This window comes from Brassica napus, chromosome C3 (assembly GCF_020379485.1).
Source record: "Brassica napus cultivar Da-Ae chromosome C3, Da-Ae, whole genome shotgun sequence".
Taxonomy (NCBI): Eukaryota; Viridiplantae; Streptophyta; class Magnoliopsida; order Brassicales; family Brassicaceae; genus Brassica; species Brassica napus.
Window position 1 is genome coordinate 41128058 of NC_063446.1, and position 25038 is coordinate 41153095.

General features: G+C 38.8%; 4 protein-coding genes across 5 annotated transcripts; 2 read left to right on the forward strand and 2 right to left on the reverse strand.

Annotated features, from left to right (window-relative positions):
- Positions 1–796: 796 nt before the first annotated feature.
- Positions 797–1899, forward strand: LOC106441631. The gene is made up of 2 exons (XM_013883426.1): positions 797–1246; positions 1360–1899. The coding sequence occupies exons 1-2, from the start codon at positions 797–799 to the stop codon at positions 1897–1899; spliced, it is 990 nt and encodes a 329-aa protein (XP_013738880.1).
- Positions 1900–6718: 4819 nt separating this feature from the next.
- On the forward strand, positions 6719–15626 carry LOC106437452 (transportin MOS14-like). The gene is made up of 27 exons (XM_013878348.3): positions 6719–7426; positions 7854–7931; positions 8028–8090; positions 8292–8339; positions 8449–8595; positions 9059–9190; positions 9438–9478; positions 9804–9895; positions 10327–10454; positions 10717–10792; positions 10928–11048; positions 11118–11217; positions 11496–11577; positions 11660–11742; positions 11929–12045; positions 12285–12336; positions 12428–12583; positions 13282–13405; positions 13481–13562; positions 13639–13718; positions 13797–13871; positions 13964–14018; positions 14108–14227; positions 14321–14413; positions 14501–14646; positions 14732–14909; positions 15016–15626. The coding sequence occupies exons 1-27, from the start codon at positions 7304–7306 to the stop codon at positions 15295–15297; spliced, it is 2874 nt and encodes a 957-aa protein (XP_013733802.1). The 5' UTR covers positions 6719–7303; the 3' UTR covers positions 15298–15626.
- Positions 15627–16544: 918 nt separating this feature from the next.
- Positions 16545–19211, reverse strand: LOC106437441 (TORTIFOLIA1-like protein 3). The gene is made up of 5 exons (XM_013878337.3): positions 18200–19211; positions 18015–18120; positions 17430–17905; positions 16999–17344; positions 16545–16918 (listed from the first exon to the last, which is right to left on the reverse strand). The coding sequence occupies exons 1-5, from the start codon at positions 18986–18988 to the stop codon at positions 16902–16904; spliced, it is 1734 nt and encodes a 577-aa protein (XP_013733791.1). The 5' UTR covers positions 18989–19211; the 3' UTR covers positions 16545–16901.
- A 2421-nt stretch (positions 19212–21632) lies between these two features.
- On the reverse strand, positions 21633–24959 carry LOC106437421 (calmodulin-binding protein 60 A). 2 transcript variants are annotated; one of them, XM_048751599.1, is made up of 7 exons: positions 24489–24959; positions 23945–24023; positions 23568–23620; positions 23003–23487; positions 22755–22915; positions 22469–22675; positions 21633–22396 (listed from the first exon to the last, which is right to left on the reverse strand). In XM_048751599.1, exons 1-7 carry the CDS (start codon positions 24572–24574, stop codon positions 21947–21949), a joined length of 1521 nt encoding a protein of 506 aa, XP_048607556.1. In that variant the 5' UTR covers positions 24575–24959; the 3' UTR covers positions 21633–21946. The 2 variants fall into 2 exon arrangements, with proteins under 2 accessions (XP_048607556.1, XP_048607555.1); XM_048751598.1 differs by having other exon boundaries at positions 21633–22675; positions 24489–24668; positions 24771–24896.
- Positions 24960–25038: the final 79 nt, after the last annotated feature.

Consider the following 25038-nt stretch of genomic DNA (forward strand, 5'->3'; position numbering starts at 1 on the left):
AGACTGGCACCACTGCTTCTCCCACACAAATGTGGAGTATCTTCGCCTTTGGGGCAGTGATCATCGCCCAATACTTACTCGTTTTCTCTCTGTTAGGAGACCTGGTCAGCGAGGCTTTAAATTCGACAAGCGATGGCTTGGTAGAAACGGTTTCCGTGACTCCATTCTGCAAGGATGGAACGATCCCACCCTCTTCGATAGAATTGACCTCCACGAAAGGATCACCCGATGCCGAAATTTTATCTCTCGCTGGAAGCGAGCAAATCCCTCCAATGCTGCAAATAAGATCGAAGAGATCAAAGATCAACTGGAACGTGCACAACTTGACGATGATTTATCTCAGGAAGCTATACTCAATCTAAAGTGGAACCTCTGTTCAGCTTTTAGAGAGGAGGAAGTCTACTGGAAACAGAAGAGCCGCGCAAACTGGCTAAGAGAGGGAGATAAAAATACGAAGTTCTTCCATGCTACCACGAAGCAAAGAAGAGCTCGAAACCAAGTAACAAAGCTCCGTAGATCCAACGGTACATAGGCAGAGACTGAAGCCGATATTGAAAATGTGGCGACTGGGTACTTCCATACGCTCTTTACCTCCACTGATCCCTCGGAATTTGCTGAATCTCTCAAATATATCAATGAAAAAGTCACTCCAGCGATGAACGAAGCCCTAACAAAACTTCCATATGATGATGAGATACGCAAAGCGGTTTTCGAAATAAACCCCGACAAAGCACCGGGTCCCGACGGGATGACAAGCCTGTTCTTCCAGAAATACTAGGGCATTACGGAAGAAGTGATGCGCAAGACGGTAAAGGGTTTCCTCCAACACAACATCCTTGACCCCAGACTAAGCCAGACGAATATCTGTCTCATTCCAAAGACCGATCGTCCTAGTGAGATGTCTGAATTTCGTCTGATTAGTCTATGCAATGTAAGCTACAAGATCATCTCAAAAGTCCTGAGTAAGCGCTTAAAACGTTGCCTCCCTAGTTTAATATCGGAGACTCAATCAGCCTTTGTGGCTAGACGCCTCATTACAGATAATATTCTCGTCGCGCGTGAAATCTTCGACGCCCTGAGAACAAATCCCAGCTGTAAAGTTAAATTTGGGGCAATCAAAACCGATATAAGCAAAGCTTTCGATAGAGTTGAATGGTCTTTCCTGGAGGCTTTGCTCCTAAAACTCGGCTTCTCGGCAAAATGGGTGTCGTGGATAAAGATCTGCATCTCTTCCGTCTCATACCAAGTCATCCTCAACGGCGAACCGAAAGGCAATATATCTCCTTCTAGAGGCATTCGGCAAGGCGATCCCATACCCCCTTCTTGTTTATTCTCTTAACGGAAGCCCTTATCTCCCAGATACAAGGAGCGGAGCAAGAAGGTAGGATTATAGGACTAAAAATCGCAAGAGGGAGCCCCCCGATCTCACACCTCCTATTCGCTGACGACAGTCTTTACTTATGCAGAGCAGAGATCCCGCAATGTGCGGAGCTTATGAAAATAATCAACACCTACGGCTGCTCCTCGGGACAGCGATTAAACGTAGATAAGTCTTCCATCCTATTCGGCAACAAAGTACCTACTGACACAAAAGCCGCTATCAAGCAAACCCTAGGTATCACCAAAGAAGGAGGCATGGGAGTTTACCTCGGTCTTCCAGAAAAAATCTGTGGCAGCAAAAAGCAGGCTTTTGCCTTCATCCAGGAAAGACTGCAGAACCGTATCAACTCCTGGTCCGCGAAACTCCTCTCTAAAGGTGGGAAAGAAGTTCTAATTAAATCCGTAGCCCAAGAACTCCCTACCTACGTCATGTCATGCTTCCTACTACCTCAAGAGATCATACGAAAACTCACCAGTGCTATCTCCCGCTTCTGGTGGAGCACCAAAAATGAAAACTGAGGACTCCATTGGATAGCATGGAAGAAAATATGCGCCAAAAGAGAGTGGAGGCCTGGGATTTAGAGATTTCAAAAATTTCAATCTCGCACTGCTTGCGAAGCAACTCTGGAGACTCGTACAATACCCCAACTCGCTCCTGGCCCGTGTCCTAAAAGGTCGATATTTTCGACTTTCAAACCCGATAGAGGTTAACAAAGCGAGCAATCCCTCATACGTATGGAGAAGCTTGATGGCAGCTCAACCTCTGCTGAAAGTAGGCCTCCGTAAAACAGTGGGTACTGGACACAACACTCTCGTCTGGTCTGATCCATGGCTCCCGACGACACCGGCGCCCCCCCCCCCCTGTACCCGGTGGCCCGTCTTTCAATCCATCGCTACGCGTAAGTGATTTGATCAACCCAGTTTCACGAAACTGGAAGCGCGACCTACTCCTAAAACTAGTGACCCCGGCCGACATCCCCCTCATTAGCAGCCTCCGACCGTCGCGATCTCCTCCATTAAATAACTATTGCTGGAACCACACCAAATCGGGTGCCTACTCAGTCAAGTCCGGATATGCCTTAGCCATGGAAGAAATAGAAACTTTGGAGGCTGATCAGGTGCGAGAGCCCAGCACGACCGCCCTAAAAGCTAAAGTTTGGAAGCTCAAAACTACAAAAAAGATCCAACATTTTATCTGGCAAGCGCTCTCCAACTGCATCCCGGTCTGTAACTCGCTCGCTAACCGACATTGTGGTAACGATAGGACCTGCCCAAGATGTGGCGCGGACGAGGAGACAAGTAATCACCTCCTCTTTGAATGCCCTCCTTCCGTCCAAACCTGGGCCCTAGCGAACATACCACACACTCCGGGCCTATTCCCGTGCTCCTCGATTTACAGCAACCTAGATCATATACTGTGGCGTGCGAGAGATTTCGGAATCCCGAAGACTCTTCTATCCACAGCTCCATGGATCATATGGTACATTTGGAAGGCTCAAAACGATAAGGTTTTCAACGGTCAGGACACACCTCCGCTGGAAACCCTACAACTCGCCCAATCCGAAGCTGAAACTTGGTGCTTGGCTAAATTAGTAGACAATCCCCATGATGACGACGACGCTGTTGAAACTCCTCCCCCTGATGCTGCTACTCCACCCCGCGGGTCTGTATGCTCGACAGACGCCTCCTGGCACAAAGACGATCACCTATTTGGTGGAGGAATGGTCCTGCTGGCAGAGGATGGGGCAACGACTTATGGTTCATTCTCTAGTAACCGAGTGTTAACCCCCCTACACGCAGAGTTCCAAACCCTGCTGTGGGCCATGAAATCCTCTATCCATCTAGACCATCTAGTGATGACATTCGAGATGGACTGCCTCCAATTGGTCCATCTCATCGAAGAAGACAACTGGCTATCTTTGTTGGCTGAATTTGATGAGTTTCATCATATTCGTTCTACGTTTATTTCTTGCTCTATATCTTTTATTCCTTGTTCCCTAAATCTCCGAGCCGATAGCCTTGCAAAAGGAGCTCGTTCTCGAGGTTTTTCATTTTCCCATGTAGACTCTCAGCTTCCAAGCTGGATGGCCCCTGAGGCCAACCTCTTGGTTGTTACTTAATAAAATATGGAGCTTTCGATATCAAAAAAAAAATTCAAGAAATAGGGCTTTTCATAGAATTAGACTTCATCCACAAAAGAAGTCTTTGGTATAATTATAATATTTTCTTGAGCTATCGCATAATCGTAAGCTTTTCTGATAAAGGTAGTGCCGGCTCAAAACCATCGAAGGCCCTTGTGCAAATAATTTTTTAGACTCCTATAATTAGTTATCTTCTAAAAATGTTACCAAATAATAATCCTTCGCGTACGAAAATACCTCTCCTCATCTCTATATCCATAAAGAAACCTCTAGCAACAAGATAGCTAACCGATCAATAGTATTTATGCATTTACAAATAACGTGAGATTTAACATGATTTTTTATTAAACACTAGCCAGTATTCCTAGCGAAAATCTATATTATAATAGATGAGTTTTTGCTCAATCCTCAGCGCGCCACGTCAGCATTTTGTGGGCTTCACTTTTAAAAAGTGTGAAAAATGTCAAATCCATGGTTTGAATCTGGGTTATTGAGATATAAACACCAACATTTATACCACTAAGCTAAATGATACTTTATACATTGATGGTCGAACCTAATATATATTTATGAAGGTCGGAAGCTCTTGCTTCTTCGGCTTCCTCTGAGGGTCGGGCCTACAAGTACGTTATGGGTTTCAATTTTAAATGATATTCATCACGTTATATGAAAAAAAGCTCAAGTTTGCAACAATTATAGTTTTCTCATATTGTAAATGTTGTCGTTTAACATGAGTTTGGGTTCTTTTCATCACTGTCTCAAACAAGTTTGAGTAACAGAGTTGCGTCATGTGTCTATTCGTAATCTATTTTTTCACCGGTGAACTCTTCATGTCCACATCTTAAATCGCTTGATCATAAATGTTCATGATTTGTAGCCCCTATATAAACCATATATATATGATTCTTATCTTTGATGAACTCAATCTGCATCTCCACAAAACTCATTGATTCCTCTTAGATTTAACCAACTTCTAGAAAATGTTTCTCTCTGTCTCTCCAATTCGTCCAACCGGCGTCTTGGCGTCCGTCACTCAACCTTCGAATCTCTCCGTCTTGGTCGTAGTAGTCAGAGCATAGCCTCTGGCTTCCTCGCTTCTGGGATTCCCTGAACTTCAAGAAAGACATGGAGTTTGTGGGAATCACGGTTCTCTTCCTTGATGAAAAGGTAAGTTAATCTTCGATCTATAACACTTATTTAACATAATTGTTTTAATTTATTTCCTGATTCTTTGTTAAATAATATTATTTGCAGATTTCGTGATTCATGGGTTTACTCTCGTCGGACGTGCTAATCATTACATGCCATCTTTGAAAGCTGGTTTCATTGTGAAAGTCGATCGTTTTGAGGTTTCTAGGTGCTCAAGCATGTACAAGATAATTGATCATCCATTCCTCATTCGTTTCATCTCACTAACCATTATTGATGAAGTCATCATGGGTGCTCCTGAGATCAATCTTCAGTCAAGATTAGACTGTTCGACAATCTCCAAATGATTGCGAACACAAACCTAGAACTCCCAGATATATTATTGCATCTGAGTTTAGATTATGTTTTGATATCATAACTGATATTTAAACTCACAGATGTGGTTGGGCAAATCCGTTATGTCCAGGGCTCTAGCCTCACCAAAGAAACAACTCGAGTCATTTTTCGTCTCCTCATTGATCCGTAAGAAACAATCAACACATAATTCCCTTTATATTACTGTCTATATTGTGCTAACATCAATAATCAAAAATATTTCATACCCAAGATTTGTGGTCGTCTATTTATCTCTCTTACTTATCAGTCTAATTTTACAAAAATCTTTATTTTACTGTTTAAAAGAAACCACAATAACCCAAACAATCAAAACACCAAAACTAGAATCCCAAAAAAGATGAATCATTAATGATCACCTCTCTTTTTGTCTAATCTTACAAATAAACTTCAAAACAAATATACCAAACCAATCAACGCAACTAAAATTCAACGACACATACATTGAGCCAGCTAAACAAATATAAACTACACGGCCAAATATTTAACAATTTACAAATTTACTTTCACAGATGCTTACGAAGAAGACGAAGACGGCAACCAAGATCAGTGAAATTACCTAAACAAAAAAGCAGAGTAAGTTACAAACTCTGATAAATACAACTAACAATGATTTTTGTTTACATATTACCCATCAAATAAAAGAGAAACAAACACATCCACACCAGGAGATACAAGAGACAATCCCAACAGCCACAAAGGCGGCAACAACATCTCCACCTGCTCACTCCTCTTGTCTTATAAAAATAGCTTATATGCTCAATGTCAACATGCCAACGCTATTGTCTTCTTATGAGAAATACATATATTCGTTTAAAACCCATTAAGACCCAAATACTAATTGTCACTCATTTTATAGTTATTTCTACAAGTCTTCATATATTTGTTTTAAAGGTCCGGTAAAAACAACAAGTTTAAAAGTAAAAAAACATATAACCAACATAATAAGAATAAAAAAAATTATTACTTAATACACACAACTTACACAATTAAACTGGAGAAAAAATATCTAGAAACAAAAGATACTCTCAACAACCTTAATATAATTTATGTAATCTCAACAGTATAAGTAACAAATTAAAAAGACAAACAAACAATAAGTCTCAGTGACACAGCAAACAACACCACGAACTATATCAATCACATTACTAACACAGTTTAGTCCTTCATGAGTGGAGAACAGTGGATACACAGTACATCATCACAACTCTAACCATATAACCCTAACAAATATTGAGATGAAACAAGAAATATGTCTACAAATCCGCGTTTGCGCGGAGGCAATGCCCCTAGTATACTAAACTGTTTGATCACTATAAGTATAACATATATTAACGGAAAAATCGGATTTTCTAATTTGATGATGGACCTTCTCTGCTATAAGCCGGTCCTGAAAAATGTTCATCTTAAACGGCCCATAGAATAACATTAAGCAGCTTTTCCAGGGAGCTGCACCAGTGCATTCATTGTATATGGAAGTTGGTCTACACCACACTGTGCACAATTTCCAGGGCCCATAGAATGCCTAAAATAGATTTTGGTCTACACAGGTTGATGGCAACTTAAACTGAACCGCCTAGAAACATATATCTTCTTTGATGGTTGTGTTTTTGTAGGCAGTAAAAATGAGTGCATCCCCTTTTCTTTCTACTGTTTGTCTATCATTGTTATAATCAGTAAATATATATTTGAAAGTGACCAGAGAGATCAACACTTGATAAAAACAATATTGTTGTATTGTCTGTTATAGCTTGTAACAAATCGATTCAGTAACACACAGAGATCTCATATACTGCTCTCAGATCCTGTACCTGTAACAATCCCTTTTATGTTATGAATTATGATGAATCAATGATACGTTCACTGGAAAAAAGTAGACTTTTTTTTTTTGAACCCCAGCAAAAAAGAAAGAAAGTAGACTTGCCTGTAAATCTCTTCTTGAAAATAAATGGGATTATTTTCCAATATTAAAAAGAAGGATTTGACTTAAAGTCAAAGTAATTAGATCCAACGGCCGAAATTCTCTCTTCTTCATCCCCTTTTCAGATCAAAATCCGAAATTTCGATCTCTTTCTCTCTTTCACTGAAGTTGAGGGGCGCCAAAAAAAAAAAAAAAAAAAACAAAGAGGGAACTTTCTTTCTAATTGAGCGAAATCGATTCGACGAATTCCAGCTGGGCGATTTCTCTCGTCTTCGTCAATCTCTGGGTCTACGAGCAGAAACGCGGAAGGGGATTAGCGATGGAGCACGAGAACGCGGTCAAAGAAGCCCTAAACGCACTGTATCATCATCCGGATGATACAGTACGTGCTCAAGCTGATCGATGGCTCCAGAACTTCCAAGGAACCCTCGATGCTTGGCAGGCGAGTTATTCTTCTCATCTTTGCCTGGATTTAACCTGGGTTCGATTGTTCTTCATTCCTTGGATTTAGTTATTAGATTTAGACTACATAGGTGCGCAGACTTTCATCCTCTTATCAATTTTGTGTTCTCGATTTACTTGTTTTGAGGTCGTATGTGTAGCAGGAAGCTCGAATTTCAGTGTTAGTTATGGCTATGAACATGATGAATAATACATTTTAGTGGATTTTTTCATAAGTCTGTTGCTGGCTTGGTGAAGCATCTCTTGGGCTTATGTACAGATCCATCTTGCTAGGAAAACGATTTGCTAGATTTTATCAGTTTTTCTAATAATCTTTCTGACCCATGATTTTTTTTTCCGGAGAAGAGGAAGTTTTGGTGGAGTGGCTCTGCAAGATTGCTTACTCTCTACTGTTGTGTGTCTTCTAGGTTGCGGATAACTTACTTCATGATTCTTCCAGCAATTTGGAAACTTTGATCTTTTGTTCTCAGACCCTTCGAAGCAAGGTAAGCACATTTTTAACTCTCTTTAATTAATTGTTATTGATTATGCATACTGGAGGAGACTGTATCTGTTGACATTTTCTCTGTCTTACTCAAAAGGTTCAACGAGATTTTGAAGAACTACCACCTGGGGCTTTTCAGAAGCTACGGGAATCACTAACGGTAAGTCTTTATTCTACATGTAACTATTAATTAGTTATGGGGGTTTCTTATCTTTGTTCTTTTGAAGAATTAGTGTTTTGCTGCTATCTAGGTTTTACCACTCCAGGCTATAGTTGTAGGCAACATGTACTCTTTGTATTGGACAACTACTTTCTGAGTGTGCCCCGCATAATTTGACTCTCACTATTTTCTTGAGTGCAGACATTGTTAAAAAAGTTTCACAAAGGCCCCCCGAAAGTTAGGACCCAGGTTAGCTTCAAAATCTTTCTCCATTATGCACTTATGGAAGTTGTTAATGTGCGTTAAAACTCTTGTCTCTTTAAGTTGAATTATCTTATGCAACTAATTTGTATTGTAGATTAGTATTGCTGTTGCTGCCTTGGCGGTGCACGTTCCTGCGGCCGATTGGGGAGATGGTGGTATAGTTAGCTGGCTTAGGGATGAGATGAATATGCATCCTGAGTATGTGCCTGGTTTCTTGGAACTCTTGACAGTTTTGCCCGAGGTAGAGTATTTTGCTTTCCTTTGTTTAATTGTTCACCTCCCCCAGTTATGAAAATGAATTCGTCTAGCCGGCTATATAGGTAGTGAAAGGCCTTGTTTCTGTCTGTCTTCGATCTGCTTACTTCTTAGCTATGCTGGCATTGTTGACCTCAAATTGAGTAAAACTAAGCTTAAGGTTGAGGACGTCTAACGCGAATATTAAGTACCTTCTTTCTGTTAGCGTGTCTATGTCTAAATATGCATTTTATGTTACTTACGTAGTACTTAGACAAGAGGTTGTCATTTCCTGGAAAGCTATTTTGCATGACCGTATTTGTAGAAAATGTTTGAGATTTGTAAATGATGGAAGATTCCATAATGTCGAACTTTCCTTTAGTTAATTTGATCCCTTTTTAGGGACTTCACTTTAGAAGGTTATGCAAATGCGATGTCTTGATTTTTGTTGTCCTTCCTGCTATGACCAGGAAACGTTTAACTACAAAATAGCTGCTCGTCCGGATCGACGACGTCAATTTGAGAATGAGCTTACTTCGCAAATGGAAGCTGCACTTAGTATATTAACAGCATGTTTGAATATAATCGAACTTAAGGAACAGGTCAGAGCTTATCTTCTTCTTTTTTCATATAGAGTGGTGTCATAGTTCCATACATATAGTTTGTTATTCCTTTTCCAATCTCTGTGATCCTTCTCAACATCGCTTTAAATCTTCCAAAAAGTGGCTTGTATGTCTAAAATTCGAGTAGAATTAGTTTTTGTCTCTGTGTGTTTGATCAGCTAGTGTTTCTGGTGTTGCGAGGGGTCACTTATAGTCAACTATTTCTTTTGTGACTTGGGAATTTCAGGTTCTTGAGGCATTTGCTTCTTGGCTCCGTCTTAGGCATGGGTATCCTCTTTTTTCTTTTGCTTTTCTATCTCCATTTTGATCTAGAACGAAAGCTCTTCTAGATTATTCGTTGTGAGTTTCATCAGATTAAATACCAGACATTCATTATAATATAGTACTGATGGCATCAGATTTAACATGTTTTGCGATTTGGGTTGCAATGTTTTGTCCTTACAGAATCTCTTAGACACAGAGCCAAGTGTATTTGGTCCATAGCTGTTGGTTGACTAGCTAGTTTTCACTACTTTCACCGATATATTAAACTTAGCAACGATGATGCTGACCGAGCTGTATGATGGTAAACTTGTGGGATGTTTTTTTTCAGGATTCCTGGAGCAGTGCTTGCCTGTCATCCATTGGTTCACGCAGCTCTCTCAAGTTTAAACTGCAATCCACTCTCCGATGCATCTGTCAATGGTATTGCTCGTTGGAAAGCTCATATATACTATTTTTGGATAACTATTTATAGTTGAGTAGATATTGTGAAACCATTTCTAGTATTGTGATTTTTTGGAAGCTGCTGTAATTTTCTAGCGTACTTGATGTCTTGGTCTCATAGTTGGAATATCCTCAGTTCGAAATTTGTAAATAGAGCTATTATAAATATGTGTTAACCTTTCCTTGTTGACTTCTAGAGATTAGTGTGTTTTAAGCGGGTTGGAGTGTATAGATACTGTACTGCTTTAAGATATTTTTTCACCTTCATTATAAGGACCTGAACTTTTTAATACTTTGTTAAATAGAAAATGTCTTCTGCTATCTTTTAGTTAGCAAGTCAATGGTTCCTTCTCGTATCTAGGATTCATTATTAGACTATTCATAGATAAACTTCATTTTCGACTTCGCAGTTATCTCCGAATTGATACATCATACGGCATCGCCAAGCTCTGGTGGTATTTCTGCGCAAACACCCTTAATTCAAGTTATTGTGCCTCAAATACTAAGTCTTAAGGCGCATCTAAGAGATTCTTCAAAGGTACTGCTATGATCCTGTTCACCTTTAGTATAAGCAAGTCGATGGCTGAATCTGCTTGGTATTAAGATTTGTTATTTCATGTCGTTCCTGTTCTACTGGTTGCGGCTTGAAAGCCTATGATTTTGTTGCTTATATGACTTGGAATATTTGTGGTTAGAGAAATTGGTAAATGCTGCTAAAGATACCACCCCTCATAATTCGTTGTAATTTTGGCACGCGATTATATTTTTTCTTTTGCCTCTTAGAATTATTCCATTTTCAGGATGAAGAAGATGTCAAAGCCATTGGTCGATTATTTGCCGACGTTGGGGATTCGTATGTTGAATTGATTGCGACTGGTATGCTGCCTCAGTTCTACTACCCTCCCCTGTTGTTTTAAGTGTTCCGTTTCATGTCTCTTGATTGCCTTCGGTACTGCAAATTCTTTAGTTGGTAATCTCAAAATATTTGAAGCATACTCTTTCTGACCTCAGGTTCAGATGAATCGATGGTTATTGTGCATGCCCTGCTGGAAGTTACTGCGCACCCAGAATTTGATATAGCCTCAATGACCTTTAACTTTTGGCACAGTCTTCAACTTACGTTGACGAAGAGGTAACATCAGCCCTTGCATATGCTTTTTGGGTGTCCTAGTTTCATATTCTAAGAGTGTTAATCTGCCAGGGATTCTTATATATCTTTGGGTAGTGAAGCATCTATTGAAGCGGAAAGAAATCGAAGACAGCATGTCTTCCGGCCAGCCTATGAGAACCTTGTATCTTTGGTGAGTTTGTTGGTGTCATCAGATACTTTTGTTAGCCACTGTAAAGTCTTACTTTTTTATAAGGGGTTATTTGCTCTAACCCAGAGAGACGAATTGATTTCTGATGCATGGATGACTTTTGTGTTTATTAATGTTGCTTTTTGAAAATGCTGGGTTGTTAAGACGTTCATTTGATTGGTCATATTTTGGTGGAAAACAGAAAATTGGATGAGTTATTGTATGCTCTGCGGTTTATGTCACTTGTGGGTTCAAACATATAAACTGTTTTCTCTTCACAGGTTGGCTTCAGAGTTCAGTATCCTGAAGATTATCAAGACCTCTCGTATGAGGACCTTAAAGAATTCAAGCAGACAAGATATGGTAATGATAGCCGCATATGGCTTTTTTTATTTTATTTAGTTGAACCGTTGCTTTCTACTAATGTAATGTTTTATATTGGCAGCTGTTGCAGATGTATTAACTGATGCTGCGTCAATCCTGGGAGGTGATACAACGCTTAAGATTCTCTATATGAAGCTTCTTGAGGTTTGTGCTGTAGATTAACAAGAATGATATTTGTTCTATTATCAAATAAAGACTGTGCACTGTCGATATTTTAAAGAGAAAATAAGAAGTACGTTAACAGGATTTGCATTATTACCACCAAAGAGATACATTCTGTACATTATTTGAGGATGTAATATCTTTGACGTTTGTGAAATATGTACTCAGGCCAATGCTCAGCCAGGAAATGGGTTTCAAGAATGGCGTCCTGCTGAAGCTATTTTGTTCTGTATCTGGGCAATATCCAATTATGTTTCAGTGGTTGAAGCTGAAGTGATGCCCCAGGTCTGTATTATGGATAGTTTCTGCATGTGTATCTTCATATATCGTGCTGCTACGATTTCTTTTGTCACAGTCTGTGGAATATGAGTTTCTCATTTAGTTTTTCTGCTGGATAGGTGGGTGGGTCTTTGCCCCATCAAATCTTTGTGTTTAAAGTTTTGAAACAACTTTACTTCGATTCTACTCTGCTATACTTGTGTATCATCCATGGAAATTTCATTCTTCTTACATTCCACTTTCAGGTGATGGCCTTGCTTCAGAATCTTCCACAGCAAGCGCAACTGCTTCAGACAGGTGATTAGGCTTGCTTATGCTCTAAAGAAACCTTATGTTTGTGAAGCCGTTTCCTTAGTGATGAGACATCTATTTCCGTATTTGCTTTCAGCATGCTTACTTGTTGGGGCTTATTCAAAATGGCTTAATGCTGCGCCAGCTAGTGTGTCAATATTGCCGTCGATCATTAGAATTCTTATGAGTGGAATGGGGGCATCTGAGGATTGTGCAGCAGCTGCAGCTTTGGCTTTTAGACATATCTGTGACGGTATTGTATTCATTCTTCCAAACCTAACAAGTCTTCCTTCTCTTTTTACTACTAAGCATAATAATGACATTATGACGAGTATGCATATACCTCAAAACTTGCTCTATAATTTCTTTGTTGTTTCCCGACCATGACTAACATATTTTTATATTGATATTTTGGTTTTAGCCAACTATCTGTTGGTTATAAAGGAATAAACCAGCTCCCCTTTGATAAATATTACTCTTCCTGAGTGTTTTTTTAAGTTCTGTCCTGGCAGAATAACACTTAAGTAGTTTCGTATTTCACTTGCGAACTAAATTCTGGTTGTTAGTTTTCTCTTAGGAAGTGTGAAGTTCTGACCTCTGTAAAAATACAATTGCATGCTGACCTGCTTCAAAAATGGCAGCTAGTCGAAAGGTCTGACTGGAACCCACGCTAACGGATATGACTTCGACTCTACTGACTTGCTAGCATATAGGGTGCATTGCAATACTGGCAAGTATTTGGAATTTTGTTGTATGCTTTATGTATGTGGTGGTGTGAAACCATACTGGTAGTAACTACAAAACTTAAAGCTATCTAACAGCTAATGTTTTTTAAATGCGGATTGGTTGTTGTTAATCTGATACGCATATATTATATTTGGTGTATTCTCTCTTATTGGTTTTAAAATGTTAGTAAATTCTGACGCCTGTTTGATCAACTTTTAACTGCAGATTGCCGAAAAAATCTTTGCGGGTATTTCGAAGATTTATTTACAATCTATTGTATGGCAATTAATGGCGGCAGTGGTTATAAAGTATCTGCTGAGGATTCGCTAAATCTCGTTGAAGCTTTAGGGTATGGAGTCAACCTAATGATGGATTATATCTCCTCATTGTGTGCTATTAACATCTCTAATATTTTGTTATGCAGTATGGTTGTTACAGAACTTCCTTTAGATCAAGCCAGGAGTGCGCTTGAGAAATTATGCTTATTAGCCGCTTCTCCTTTAGAGGTTCGCCATCTTGACTTTTTGCATGGTTGTTTGATACAATGTTAATAATGATGAGAACTATAATCATGTGAATCAGGAAGCTGCGAAAGAAGATTTGGACAAGAAGCATGCCCGGGAATTAACTGTTCATATTGATCGGTTTGCCTTCCTGTTCAGGTTTGTATACCATCTTAATAATGCAATGTAACTCCGTACGATTTGTTTAGTCTTGCTAACAGAAGCTACTACCTTTAGGTATGTGAACCACCCTGAAGCTGTTGCTGCTGAGATCAATAAACATTGGGCTATTTTCAGAGTAATTTTTGATGCGTGAGTGTTTCTAGCCACATGATGATTAACATATGTTCTTCAAAATACTTATTATGTAGCTTCTTACTTTTAAAAAAATTGTTTTACTGCAGTCGTCCTTGGGACATGAGGACAATGGAAGCTCTATGCAGAGCATGCAAATATGCTGTGAGCTTCACACCATTGTTTTTTTACTTTTTATTGTACTTATATCTTCTTGTTCCTCTGTTTGCTAATGGTTGGAGTTATGTTTGTAGGTACGTACTTCTGGAAGATACATAATTAACACAATTGGGGAAATGCTGGCAAAAATTCAATTCCACTATCAGCATCATCATCAGCCATGCTTTCTCTATCTCTCCAGTGAAGTTATAAAGGTACTTTGTGTTATTTTCATTCCATGAAATGGTTGGGGAAAATAAAACTTTAGAGAAAGCTCTAGAAAATCTAATCTTCCTGGGATTTTGCAGATTTTTGGTTCAGACCCGTCTTGTGCTGACTACTTGAAGAATCTGATTGAAACACTCTTTGCTCACACAACATGTCTTATGACAAGTATCAAGGTTGATGACTTAACTTATTAGTATTATATATTCTGATCAAGTTACTATATCCTATGCGGTGTCTGATTCCCTTTTACATTCTTACAGGAAGTCACTGCTAGACCAGACATAGCTGATGATTGCTTTTTGTTGGCATCGAGATGTCTCCGTTACTGTCCGCATTTATTTATTCCTTCTCCTATATTTTCACCAATTGTAGATTGCGCAATTATTGGAATGACGGTGCAGCACAGGTTCGTACTCTACATGATGTTCATCATAGGCTGTTTTTCCTTGAAGGTTTTGACATTTTGATGTTTTGAACATCTTTGCCTCCAGAGAGGCCTGCCACTCGATATTGACCTTCTTATCCGACATTTTTGACCTCGAGAAATCTGTGAATGAAGAGCAGTTCAAACGAATCAGGGACAATGTCATTATTCCCCGGGGAGCTACAATCACCAGAATCTTGATTTCATCATTAGCAGGAGCACTTCCCAGTTCTCGGCTGGATACGGTAAATTTAGGAATCTATCTATCGTCTACTTACTGCATTGAGACTGATGTTTTTGTAGCCTTTGAAACACCGTTTCATTTGTTTATGAATGTGGGTTTTGGGCTAGGTAACATATGCGCTGCTAGCTCTGACCAGAACATACGGTTTACAAGCAGTGGGTTGGGCTAAGGCAACTGTTAGCCTGATACCTCGAACAGCTGTTACAGAGACCGAGTCTGCTAAGTTCTTACAAGGGTTATCCGATGCTACTTATGGAGCAGATGTCAATTCTCTGATAGGACACGCAGAGGAACTTTCAGATGTTTGTCGCCGTAACCGTACTGTTCAAGAACTTGTTCAGGCAGCTTTGAAGCCTCTTGAGTTGAATCTGGTTGCTCCTGTATCATAAAGATGATGAAAACAAAGAAAGAAAGAAAGAAAGTGGGAAGAGCCATAGAAAGGTCAATTTTTGCATAGACCCCTTTTGATGGTCTTTTATCTCAAGGTTGAGAGATTTGATGTTTTTTGTTCATAAAAGATTTTTTTCCTATTTTGTTGTATTCCTTTCTGGTGTGAGCCGTTGTTCCATTGTTTGGCCGGTTTATCCCAGTGCGAAGAACCAAACTTCAATCTATTTTTAATTAAACCGGGTGAGAGAAAACAGAAGGGATCCTTTTCCCCTTCAGGGATTGGTATGATTTTGAGTGGGGATTATATACAAAAGCATCCATTTTCTTTCTTGTTAAGCTTGCAGAATATTACTCTTTTCTCAGTTTTCTGATCAAACCAAGTCATAAGACATAAAATGTTCAACATTGTTGCAAATTGATAAAAAAAAATATAAAAGGTGAAGAAGATTGGCAACAACAGAGCTTGAATGTTACAGTCCCTTAGGATAAAAGCAAATCTTGATCCATGTGATATGATACTTTTTGCTTTCAGGTTTCACTTGATTCCTTTTTTCTCACTTTATGTCTAATTAACATTGCAAAGCAGTAATTATGCATTTATGTGTGTTAAATTTTGTTACTCAATTACAATGCTGTCTTATCTTAATCTCAATTTTAATATCATGGTGATCGGTGATCGACAGCTTTTCACGAGTAGTCTTTACTCTAAAATCACATGATATCACAATTGATTGAGCATTATGTTTGAGCTTTGTTTGTTGAGTTCGCTCTAGAATAGTTCCCTCTTCAGTCAGATTTCATGTGTTTTCCATTCCTGGCAAATCATTTTATTATCAGAAACTTCAGAATATCTCTCAGGGGACTTTAAGGTTTCATATAGTGTCAGAGAAACTAACTGATCAATTATGTAATTTCCGATACTCAAACAAAGATTCAATGATAATGTAAAGTTTCTCCTTACTTTTGAGAAACCTACTAAACTATTTATTTGCCCATAAAGTTCCCATTATGACACGAGAACGCATCAACGCAGCAGAAATAGCAACAGACAACAGTATAGGCAAATACTTAATTCAACGAAAAGTTGATATGAATTCATTTTCTTTTCCAAAGTAGAGAAAGAAAAACAGTTGCCAACCACTTCAATTATCTAACCCGTGAATTTACCTACCACAAGTTAGGCAGCTACTTAATAATCAAAATTTTTTTAGGCAAGTGTTTTAGTATATTGTCTGAACTCACCAAGAACAAAACAAAAGAAACATACAATTGTTACAGATTTTAGCAAATCATCGTTTGTAAATATACGACATGAAAACTGACTCATTTACATCATAACGCAAACTCTGACAAGAAAAGCAACATATCATCATAAATTTCACACATATATTGAATATCTTCATCACCATCTAATTTTCTTTAAGGATTTTAGTACACAACATATTTTGAAGAAAGAAGAAATACTAAAATGGTTGCGAGCTTAGGGTAGTAGTAGTACTACTAATGTAGTATAACTTGGTAATTAGTATGAATCACCACATTCTCACACAGTGGTTTCTAAGTCTCAGAGAATCTTTGAAGTTTTTGTTTTCTCTTCTTCCTTTTAATTGTGAGGAATACCTGCAAAACAATCAAACAAGTATTATTAGTCATGTTAATGACTAAACACAAGAACTGAATATAACAAAAACTTGTATAACCTGCAGATCCATGATCTGGTCGAACTTCAGCTAATGGGTTGACTATAAATCCCGCAGCACCATTGAACCGCTGCCTGGAGTCTCGAGTCCCCATGGTTTGTGCATTCCTGTTCCTATAAGTGGCCAGCCTCGATGCTGAATACTGCTGCTGCTCTGGTTTCTTCCAGAATTTGGATCTAACGAAACTTCCAGGAGGAATGAGACAACAGCTGTTTCTGCCTGAACCGTTACTCATCCTCCCATTTGAAACTGCCAAGTCATAAGATATCTCATCCATCGCAATTTCTAGGCCGTGAACTCTAGTTTCCAGAGCACGCATTCCATTTTGCGAGCTTCCCACAAATCTCTAAAGAAATTAAAAAAACACAAACTGAGTTTCAGGTACTAGTACGGAAATGCAAGAAAGATCATCGTCATGGATTCATTGCTACCTGAAGAAGATCCATTAGATTGGATTGCTGTTGTTCAATCTGAACAAGCTGACTACGGATCAGAGACATATCTTCAAACCCTTTGCAGTTATTACTACTGTTCTGGTTTTCAGACAAGACATGATGATGTCCTGTAGCAGCAGATAGTGGGGGATTGCCAGTAAGAGAACTACCAACACTTCCTAGCTTCTGCATCTTCTCGTGATTAGACTGACTCACTTCCTTTGTATTCTGATTATGTTCATGATACTCTTCTGCAAGAGGCTCTCCTCCAGCTTTCCAGTCCAATCTTCTCCTCACGCTTGATTTAACACGCGATGGTACTGAACTTGTTTTCTTCTGATCACTGCTCTTTATGTTAGTCCGTTTCCTAGCCGTGGTGGCTAGTGAGCTCCCCGGTGGAGTCGTTCTTGGTTTACCAGGTGTTGATGCAGCTCTAGAGCCTGATAAAGGGTATCGCCCATCACTTGCATCACCTAAAAATCAAGTAACAAAGCTAAGATCTTAAACCAAGAATAGTAAGTACTAAACAACAACAAAAAGTTTCCTAATTTAGCTAAAGATCTAATGGTAGAGGAAAGATACCTTTAGAAGAAGTATTAGATCTTGGGGGAGAAACCTCTTCAGACAAATCAGGGACTTGTCTCCACGCCTCCATCATCTGATTCATCACATCTCTCACAGCTTTCACCTAAACACACATAATCAAAACTTGTGATCATGCTTTGACCAAACAAAGCATAATAAAAACAAAAACAAAAAAACTAAACCTTGTCGTATCTCTTGCTTTCGAAGATCTTCAAAGACTTAGCTTTGAACTCTCCTAAGCCATTCCTCTCCACCGTCGCTAACTTCCCCAAAGCTTCAGCGGCGGCTTTCCTCGCCGCCCAATCTTCGCTACTCAAGAAACTAACCAAGCAATCCACAAGCCCTTTCAATCCCCCACCACCGGAAACACCACCGGCACCAATCACACTTCCGATCACAACCACTCCCGCCGACTTCGCCTTAAAAGCCTTACACTTCACCAGCTTCTCCACCCGAGGAAGCAGCACCTCCCCTAACCTCACCGGATCCGGATCCTCCGCCGCATCAATCGCCGCCGCGAGACACAGCGCCGCTCCGATCTGCGCATTCACCTCCTGCTCCGTGAAAAGCGCCTCCGCCAACGGCTTCATGAACGCGGAGGCGAAAGGAGGCTTCGTCGTCCGGGAAGAGATCGCCGACACGGCCGCCTCGCACGTCGAGCGGATGGAAGAGTCCGGATCGCGGAGGCGGCGCGTGACGCGGGCGAGGATCTTGGAGAGGAAAGGAGAGAGAGAATTGGGAGGGAGAGAGACGGACAAGACGGCGAGCAAGTGGATGCAATGCTTGCGAACCGCCGGTTTGTCGCCTGTGTCGGCGGAGAGTATGACGGAGATGAAAGGCTGGAGATTCCCGGAGGTGGGATCAATCTGTCTCGCCATCAAGTCGAGCTCACGTGCCGCCATTGTGAAGGTGTCTCGCTCTCCGAGCTTTGTTAGCAGCACCGACATGTTCTGCTTCGAGTTTTTCGCCATTTTTTTTACGATATTTGTAAAGTGTTTTCCGGCGATTAGTGATGCGGCGGAGACGGTGGCGGATCTGGGGGAATGAGAGGTGGTGGCAGTGGCATTTAGTGTAAATAATAAGATAGTAGTTTAATTGAGACTGTGTTCGGTCGGTGGTGGAAGCTTTGACTCTGTGACCCCAGTTTGGGTTTTATTTTACCGTTTTGTTTGCGTGTCTTTCTTCTGTGATCTGTCTTTATACCGTTTATGGTGAGGTGGTTGAGTAGAGATGATGTTGATGATGATGACCCGAAACGATACCGTTTCCTCAGGTGTCTAAATAAACGCGCCATGGTGTTTTGATACATGTTAATCGTTATTGAACAAATCATTAAAATCTTAAAATTTTAACTGTGATATATTCTTTTCTTTTTTTTTGACAACAACTGCGATATATTCTAGTTAATGGATTTAGTCAAATGGTGTATTTAAGAGAATAGTTATTGTAAAATGTGATAAAGTTCTAATATAAGGGATAGTCAAATGACCTATTTAATGGAATTGATATTGTCTAATGAAGGAATACTCCATCTGTTTCATTATAAGTGTCGTTTTAGGTTTCGTCACACGGATTAAAAAAACAATTAATTTTGTACATTTCCTATAAAAAAAACACTATTACCTATACACCTAACCATATTTCAACCAATAGAAGAGTAAATTTTGCATAAAATTAATAAATGTTGCATCAAAAATCGAAAACGATACTTATTTTGTAACAGAATTTTTTTTCTAAAACGACACTTAATATGAAACGGAGGGAGTAGTATTTACTTAAGGTTTAATGTTTAGGAACATACTCCGTTTCACTGGTGTTTTAAGATTTTTTTGTGTTTCATTTTAAGTGATATTTTTAAGTTTTCATGTAAAAAATAAATGTTGATGTTTAAGATCATTTGTATTTTGCAGTATAATTTTTTTATTGGTTAGTAATAGCTATTATTGTTTTTAGGTAAATGAGATGGTTAATCGGTGTACAAAAATTTTAAAAACTATTCTTTGATAGAGGTAGTAGTTGTGTATCACTATGACGATTCAATTGTTCTGATGCATGTTTATACTCCCTCTGTTTCTAAATGTAGGATGTTTTACAAAATTTTGATGTTCCAATATATAAGATGTTTTCATTTTCCTAGATAATTTTTACTTATTAAAAATTATATACCCAATCATATTTTAATAGTCTATTTTGTAATTGGTTGAATACCATTAATTTATAGTTTTAATGATGTTTTCTAGACAAAAAATAGTTTTCTTATTATGTATGTTTCTACCTAAACTTCTTATATTTAGGAACATATGGAGTATTAGTTAAGGTGATTATCGTAGATCAATCTTATGGTTAATTTTTATAAATGTGATTTTTCTTTTAAGAAATTGCATACCTATCAATATCATAGATTGATTGAATTTGTGACAAATGTAGATAATATATAACATATGACTTGGTAGCTTTGAAACATCAAATATGTGCAAACGAAGCAAAAAGTAACTTAGTTTGATGGCCTTCTTTGTTATACGTACCCTTGTCAAGGTAGTTCAACTAAGTATTCTAATATTTTTATTTACATCTTTGGTGAACCAATGTTATCAAATGGGAGCATGAAAGCTCTTTCTACTTGTTTTTATTAGTCTGGTTGCTAATCTAATTAGCGTGTTTTGTGCAGAATGTGATGGAAATGTTCTTGTTGAGTCGTACATATGTTAAGTTGATAATCACTTCTGGTAATAGAATCTAGAGTTCGGTTTGAGATCCGATCTACACCGAATGAACCGGAAGACTTTTTCTGAACTGGGCTCAGAGCAAAGCCCAAAGTAGAGTTTGGCTGCACCGAACCGGGGAAAAAAGCCTGTGTTTTGTTTCACTCGATAACGTCTTTATCTTTTTGTCAACTTTATTAGATGCCTTGAGCATTGAGTGGTAAACAAACATTATTAGGAGATTGTATGTATGAAAAGAAGAAAAAAGCATAGAAAGACAAGACTCACGAGCCTGTTCCTGCAGCCTTAGCTTCTTTATACATCACAGCTTTAACATAGAAATCATAGCAACATCCACAAAACAAGCTGGACACAAGAAAGCATAATCAAGATTAAGGTCCGAGTAAAGAGGACTTGAAATCATGTATGTCGCAGTTCCATAGACATAGGGACTTCATATTGCTCTAAGCTCATCAAAAGAGTTGGACAAGTAACATCTCAAGAGCAACTTTCTTTTCATAGTAACTGAGGAAAAATTTCAGACAATGTAGTGACATTTCAAAGAACATCTATTAAAGAGTTATGAGGATGGTTTTAAAGTTGCCAAACATTTTCCATTCACATCTACAGAACATGTGTATGAATGAAACCTATGACATTCACGGTTACTAGTTACTACAAAGGTGATGGATATCTAACTGTGCCCAGTGAAGCTCTTAATCAGATTTCTCGTAAACCGTACCACATGGGTCTTAGCACATTTATCCAGAATCGAAGCTTCCACCCAAACAACAAAGTATTTACATGTATCCGAGATCAAGTTATCAGTTGACTATTTTATGAATTATATTCAAATCAAAAAGCTAACTCATCTGATTCAGAAAATGAATTATTCAACTTATGTAGTTTCACATAACCTGGCAAACACAAATATATATAATAATCCAAGTAACAAGAAACCAAGTCCAAAAGTGGATGTGTATCTCTACTTACTTGCAGTACTTTCTGACAAACAGATCACACAAAAAGACACTGTTTTCAACCCTTCAACAAAAATGAAGCTTTCCCTAACATATTAACATCTTCAACACAAAGATGTAAAGAGCAAACATAAGAAACACTTTGGAACGCCTCTGGACGACCATAAACCCGAGATTCACAAAGCTGTATATACACACGAATCCGTCCAGGGCGAGTCGTTTCCTTTTTGCTTTGTAACTAACTCACTCACTTCAGACTTTTCCTAACTGTAACATTCTTGAATACAGAGAGCCACTTCGAGACACTGAAAAGCTTTGTCCACCTTCTGCTATGTGCCTTGCCGACCACAACATTCTTCTCTGACATGATGAACCCGTCAAGCGCACTCTGCAAATCAGATTGAGGTTCTTCTAAGCCAAGAATCTGAGAGCAGTTCCAGAGACTGTAGTCGTCGTATAAACCTTGTGGAGTAACTTCCATGTCTACATGGCCACTACCTTCTGCTGTGTTGTGAAGGTTTGGCACAAAACCATAACCGTCCATGCTGGTTAAACTCAAACCGGAGTAATCAATCCCAACACTGGTTTGAGAAGACGGGACATTGAGAAAGTTCCTCATCATGGAAGACACATCGTCATACGAGATTACTTCATTTATATGACTCAATGCAGCAATAACCATCTCCTCAGCTTGAGCCTGAATCAGAAACAATCCAAGCTTATGAAGATCTGTAGAGAGAGAGAGAGAGAGAGAGGGGAATCTCAGTACCTTTTCAGTCTCGGATAACTTCTCAGCAGGAACATACTGAAAATCCACAAGCAGTCCAAGAACTTGAGCTACTACATTGAAGACAACAGCAGTTTCCTTGTGAAATCCATGAGGCTGGTACACATGGACGCTATTATCAAGAACACAGGATCGAGCATGGTCCAGAGTAATTTCCCACATCTTTGAAGACATACCATTACCGAGAATCTGCAAGAACATTAGTCTTCATCATTAGGTCTATAGCCTTAGTTACATAACCGTTTAGAGGAAGGAAGACAAATCTTACTTGCCGGAGTTTTGGAGAGTTTAGATGGAAATGTGTTAGAAAATCCTTGACAGTGTTTATATTTGAATAGTTGAGTCGTTTGTGGAAGGCTCCATCTTTCCCTATCTTTTCCAATCTCCATACCTCATCGAACAGAGAAGGAGGATGATGCTTTCTATACACTACAAGAAAAAGCAAGAAGATATTCAATAACGTTTGCTCAATGATACATATTTTGAGAGAAGGAAAACTAAGAAAGTAATACTTACATTCTCCTCGGTGATCCCTTACAACGAAGGACTCAGTGATTGCCTCTCTAACCTTGACAAACTCAAATTGATCCACCATTCGCACCCCTAGTCTGAACTTCCTGCTCCTAGTCCAGCTAGAGTTATCGGTAAGTGAAACTTCATCCATAACACCGATGCCATCACTAAGAACCACAAATACATTCCCACTGAGCAGAGGTTTCTTTCCTTCTCTCTCTTTTACAATGTTGTTCCTGAAATCCTCAGCTGTCCAACCGCTATGACTCTCAAAATCACCCTCAACAACACAAATCTCGAGCTTTGCAGATGATGCCGGACCTGAGGAGACAATTTGACCAGTTGAAGGATCAATTAGTCCAATACTTATGGCTTGGCCTTCATCACCTTCTATCCGAGCTGAAGTAAACACAGGAAGCGATAGATTGTTCAAGAACTTCAGCTGTAGGTTCCTTGATTCCAAAGGATGAATATCTTTCTCACAAATCCTGAGTGGGAAGAAAGTTGTTTATTAGAGAACAGCCAGATAAAAAAAAATCTAATGTTTAATTTGAAAAGGCAGGTTTACCATTTGATGCCTGTTAGATGCTTTGCAAGAGCCAATTCAACTTCTTCTTTTACCTGTTCCAATGAATATTTATATATACTTCCTCCGTTTCATAATATATGATGTTCTGGCTTAGTGCACGAAGATTTAAGAAACTTACATTCCTTTAGAAAATCACCTTTAAAGATATAGTTTTAAAATCATTCAACAAATTATAAAAAAAGACGGTACAATCTAATTGGGCGAACAGTTTCCAATAAAGTTAACCTTAAAACTTGGAAACATCTTATTATTTTGGAAGAACATAAACCTTTTAGAACATCATATAATTTGAACGGAGGGAGTAATATATAGCTAAAACAATTACTTGTTAGATAGATTACTAACACGAAACGTACCACTTTACGGATTAAGGGCTCCAAAACGGGTTCGAGAAAATGCTTGACGGTTTGCAATCTCATTACCTCCTGAACCACACTACATTTTTGGATTTAAAAAAAAAAAAACATATATGAGAGTTCATAGTAGATGGGTTACACTGACTTAGAAAAATCTAAAACTTTTATAAACATTATATAGTGCTAGCAGTGTGAGGAGTTGAAGACGTCTGTGTTCCAATCCAGTTTATCTCCCTAGAAAAGTGCCACACTTTGTTTAGTCAAAACCAAACTTAACTGTCACTTTCAATCCACAAACACAACAACTAGTCTCCTCCCAAACCATTCACATGTAATCAGCCTAAAGAATCCATGGTTACATATCGTACACATAGATCCTTAGTTTGTCTTAAACGAAATCTGTTCTTGTTCACAGCCATGGGATAATAAAAGATCAAAACTTTTAGACTCTAAATCATGCTAGCTTATATCATCCATAGCATATCCAATCGATTGATTTATTATTACAGGCACAGCCTAAGAAGATGAGAAAAAGGGGTAGTACCTTTTGAATCTTCTACGCTTATCCTCCGGGGTTGAGCCACCTTCAACCCGAGCTTTCCCAGTTTCAAACTCCCTCTTGTGCGACATACCCACCACGAATTCAACAAGAGCCGTCGAAATTCACAGAGAGCTTCAACCATTTACAAAAACCTCTTTTGGGATAAATCAGAACCTATATTTCCTATAAGAAAGATGTATTTATAACTAACAAACAAACAAAAAAGTGTAACGGAAGTTTTCTAAATCTGATAGCAAGACCCGTATATTGGAACTATCTAGCAACCTCTCTTCCCTACCACAACACCACCAGCTTCTTTCAGACGAAAAACTTAAAAGGAAGACAAAAGAGAGACTATGCAAAATCTTTTGGTTAGCAGATAGAGACAGAGTCGAGTGGGGGGGGGAATTGGTGTTGTGAAGTTTTCTCGGTGTGGTGGCGTTTGCGTGTCTAGTAGGGTCTACCCAAACCGCGTTACTGACGAGGTGCCCCTCGATTTTCTCTTTTATTTCCTTTTTTTTTTAATTAAAAAAAGTTTTGACCTTTATATCTG

Coding starts and splice junctions, on each gene's coding strand:
- LOC106441631 (XM_013883426.1), top strand. CDS start 797: ATGCGCAAGACGGTAAAGGGTTTCCTCCAACACAACATCCTTGACCCC. Junction 1,247..1,359: donor TCTCTTCCGTCTCATACCAA/GTCATCCTCAAC, acceptor CTTATCTCCCAG/ATACAAGGAGCGGAGCAAGA.
- LOC106437452 (XM_013878348.3), top strand. CDS start 7,304: ATGGAGCACGAGAACGCGGTCAAAGAAGCCCTAAACGCACTGTATCAT. Junction 11,743..11,928: donor TCTATATGAAGCTTCTTGAG/GTTTGTGCTGTA, acceptor ATATGTACTCAG/GCCAATGCTCAGCCAGGAAA. Junction 13,872..13,963: donor TTCAGAGTAATTTTTGATGC/GTGAGTGTTTCT, acceptor GTTTTACTGCAG/TCGTCCTTGGGACATGAGGA.
- LOC106437441 (XM_013878337.3), bottom strand. CDS start 18,988: ATGGCGAAAAACTCGAAGCAGAACATGTCGGTGCTGCTAACAAAGCTC. Junction 18,121..18,199: donor AAAGCAAGAGATACGACAAG/GTTTAGTTTTTT, acceptor ATGTGTGTTTAG/GTGAAAGCTGTGAGAGATGT. Junction 17,345..17,429: donor ATCTAATGGATCTTCTTCAG/GTAGCAATGAAT, acceptor TAATTTCTTTAG/AGATTTGTGGGAAGCTCGCA.
- LOC106437421 (XM_048751598.1), bottom strand. CDS start 24,574: ATGTCGCACAAGAGGGAGTTTGAAACTGGGAAAGCTCGGGTTGAAGGT. Junction 24,024..24,488: donor AAGCGTAGAAGATTCAAAAG/GTACTACCCCTT, acceptor CCAAAAATGTAG/TGTGGTTCAGGAGGTAATGA. Junction 23,488..23,567: donor CATCTAACAGGCATCAAATG/GTAAACCTGCCT, acceptor CTTCCCACTCAG/GATTTGTGAGAAAGATATTC.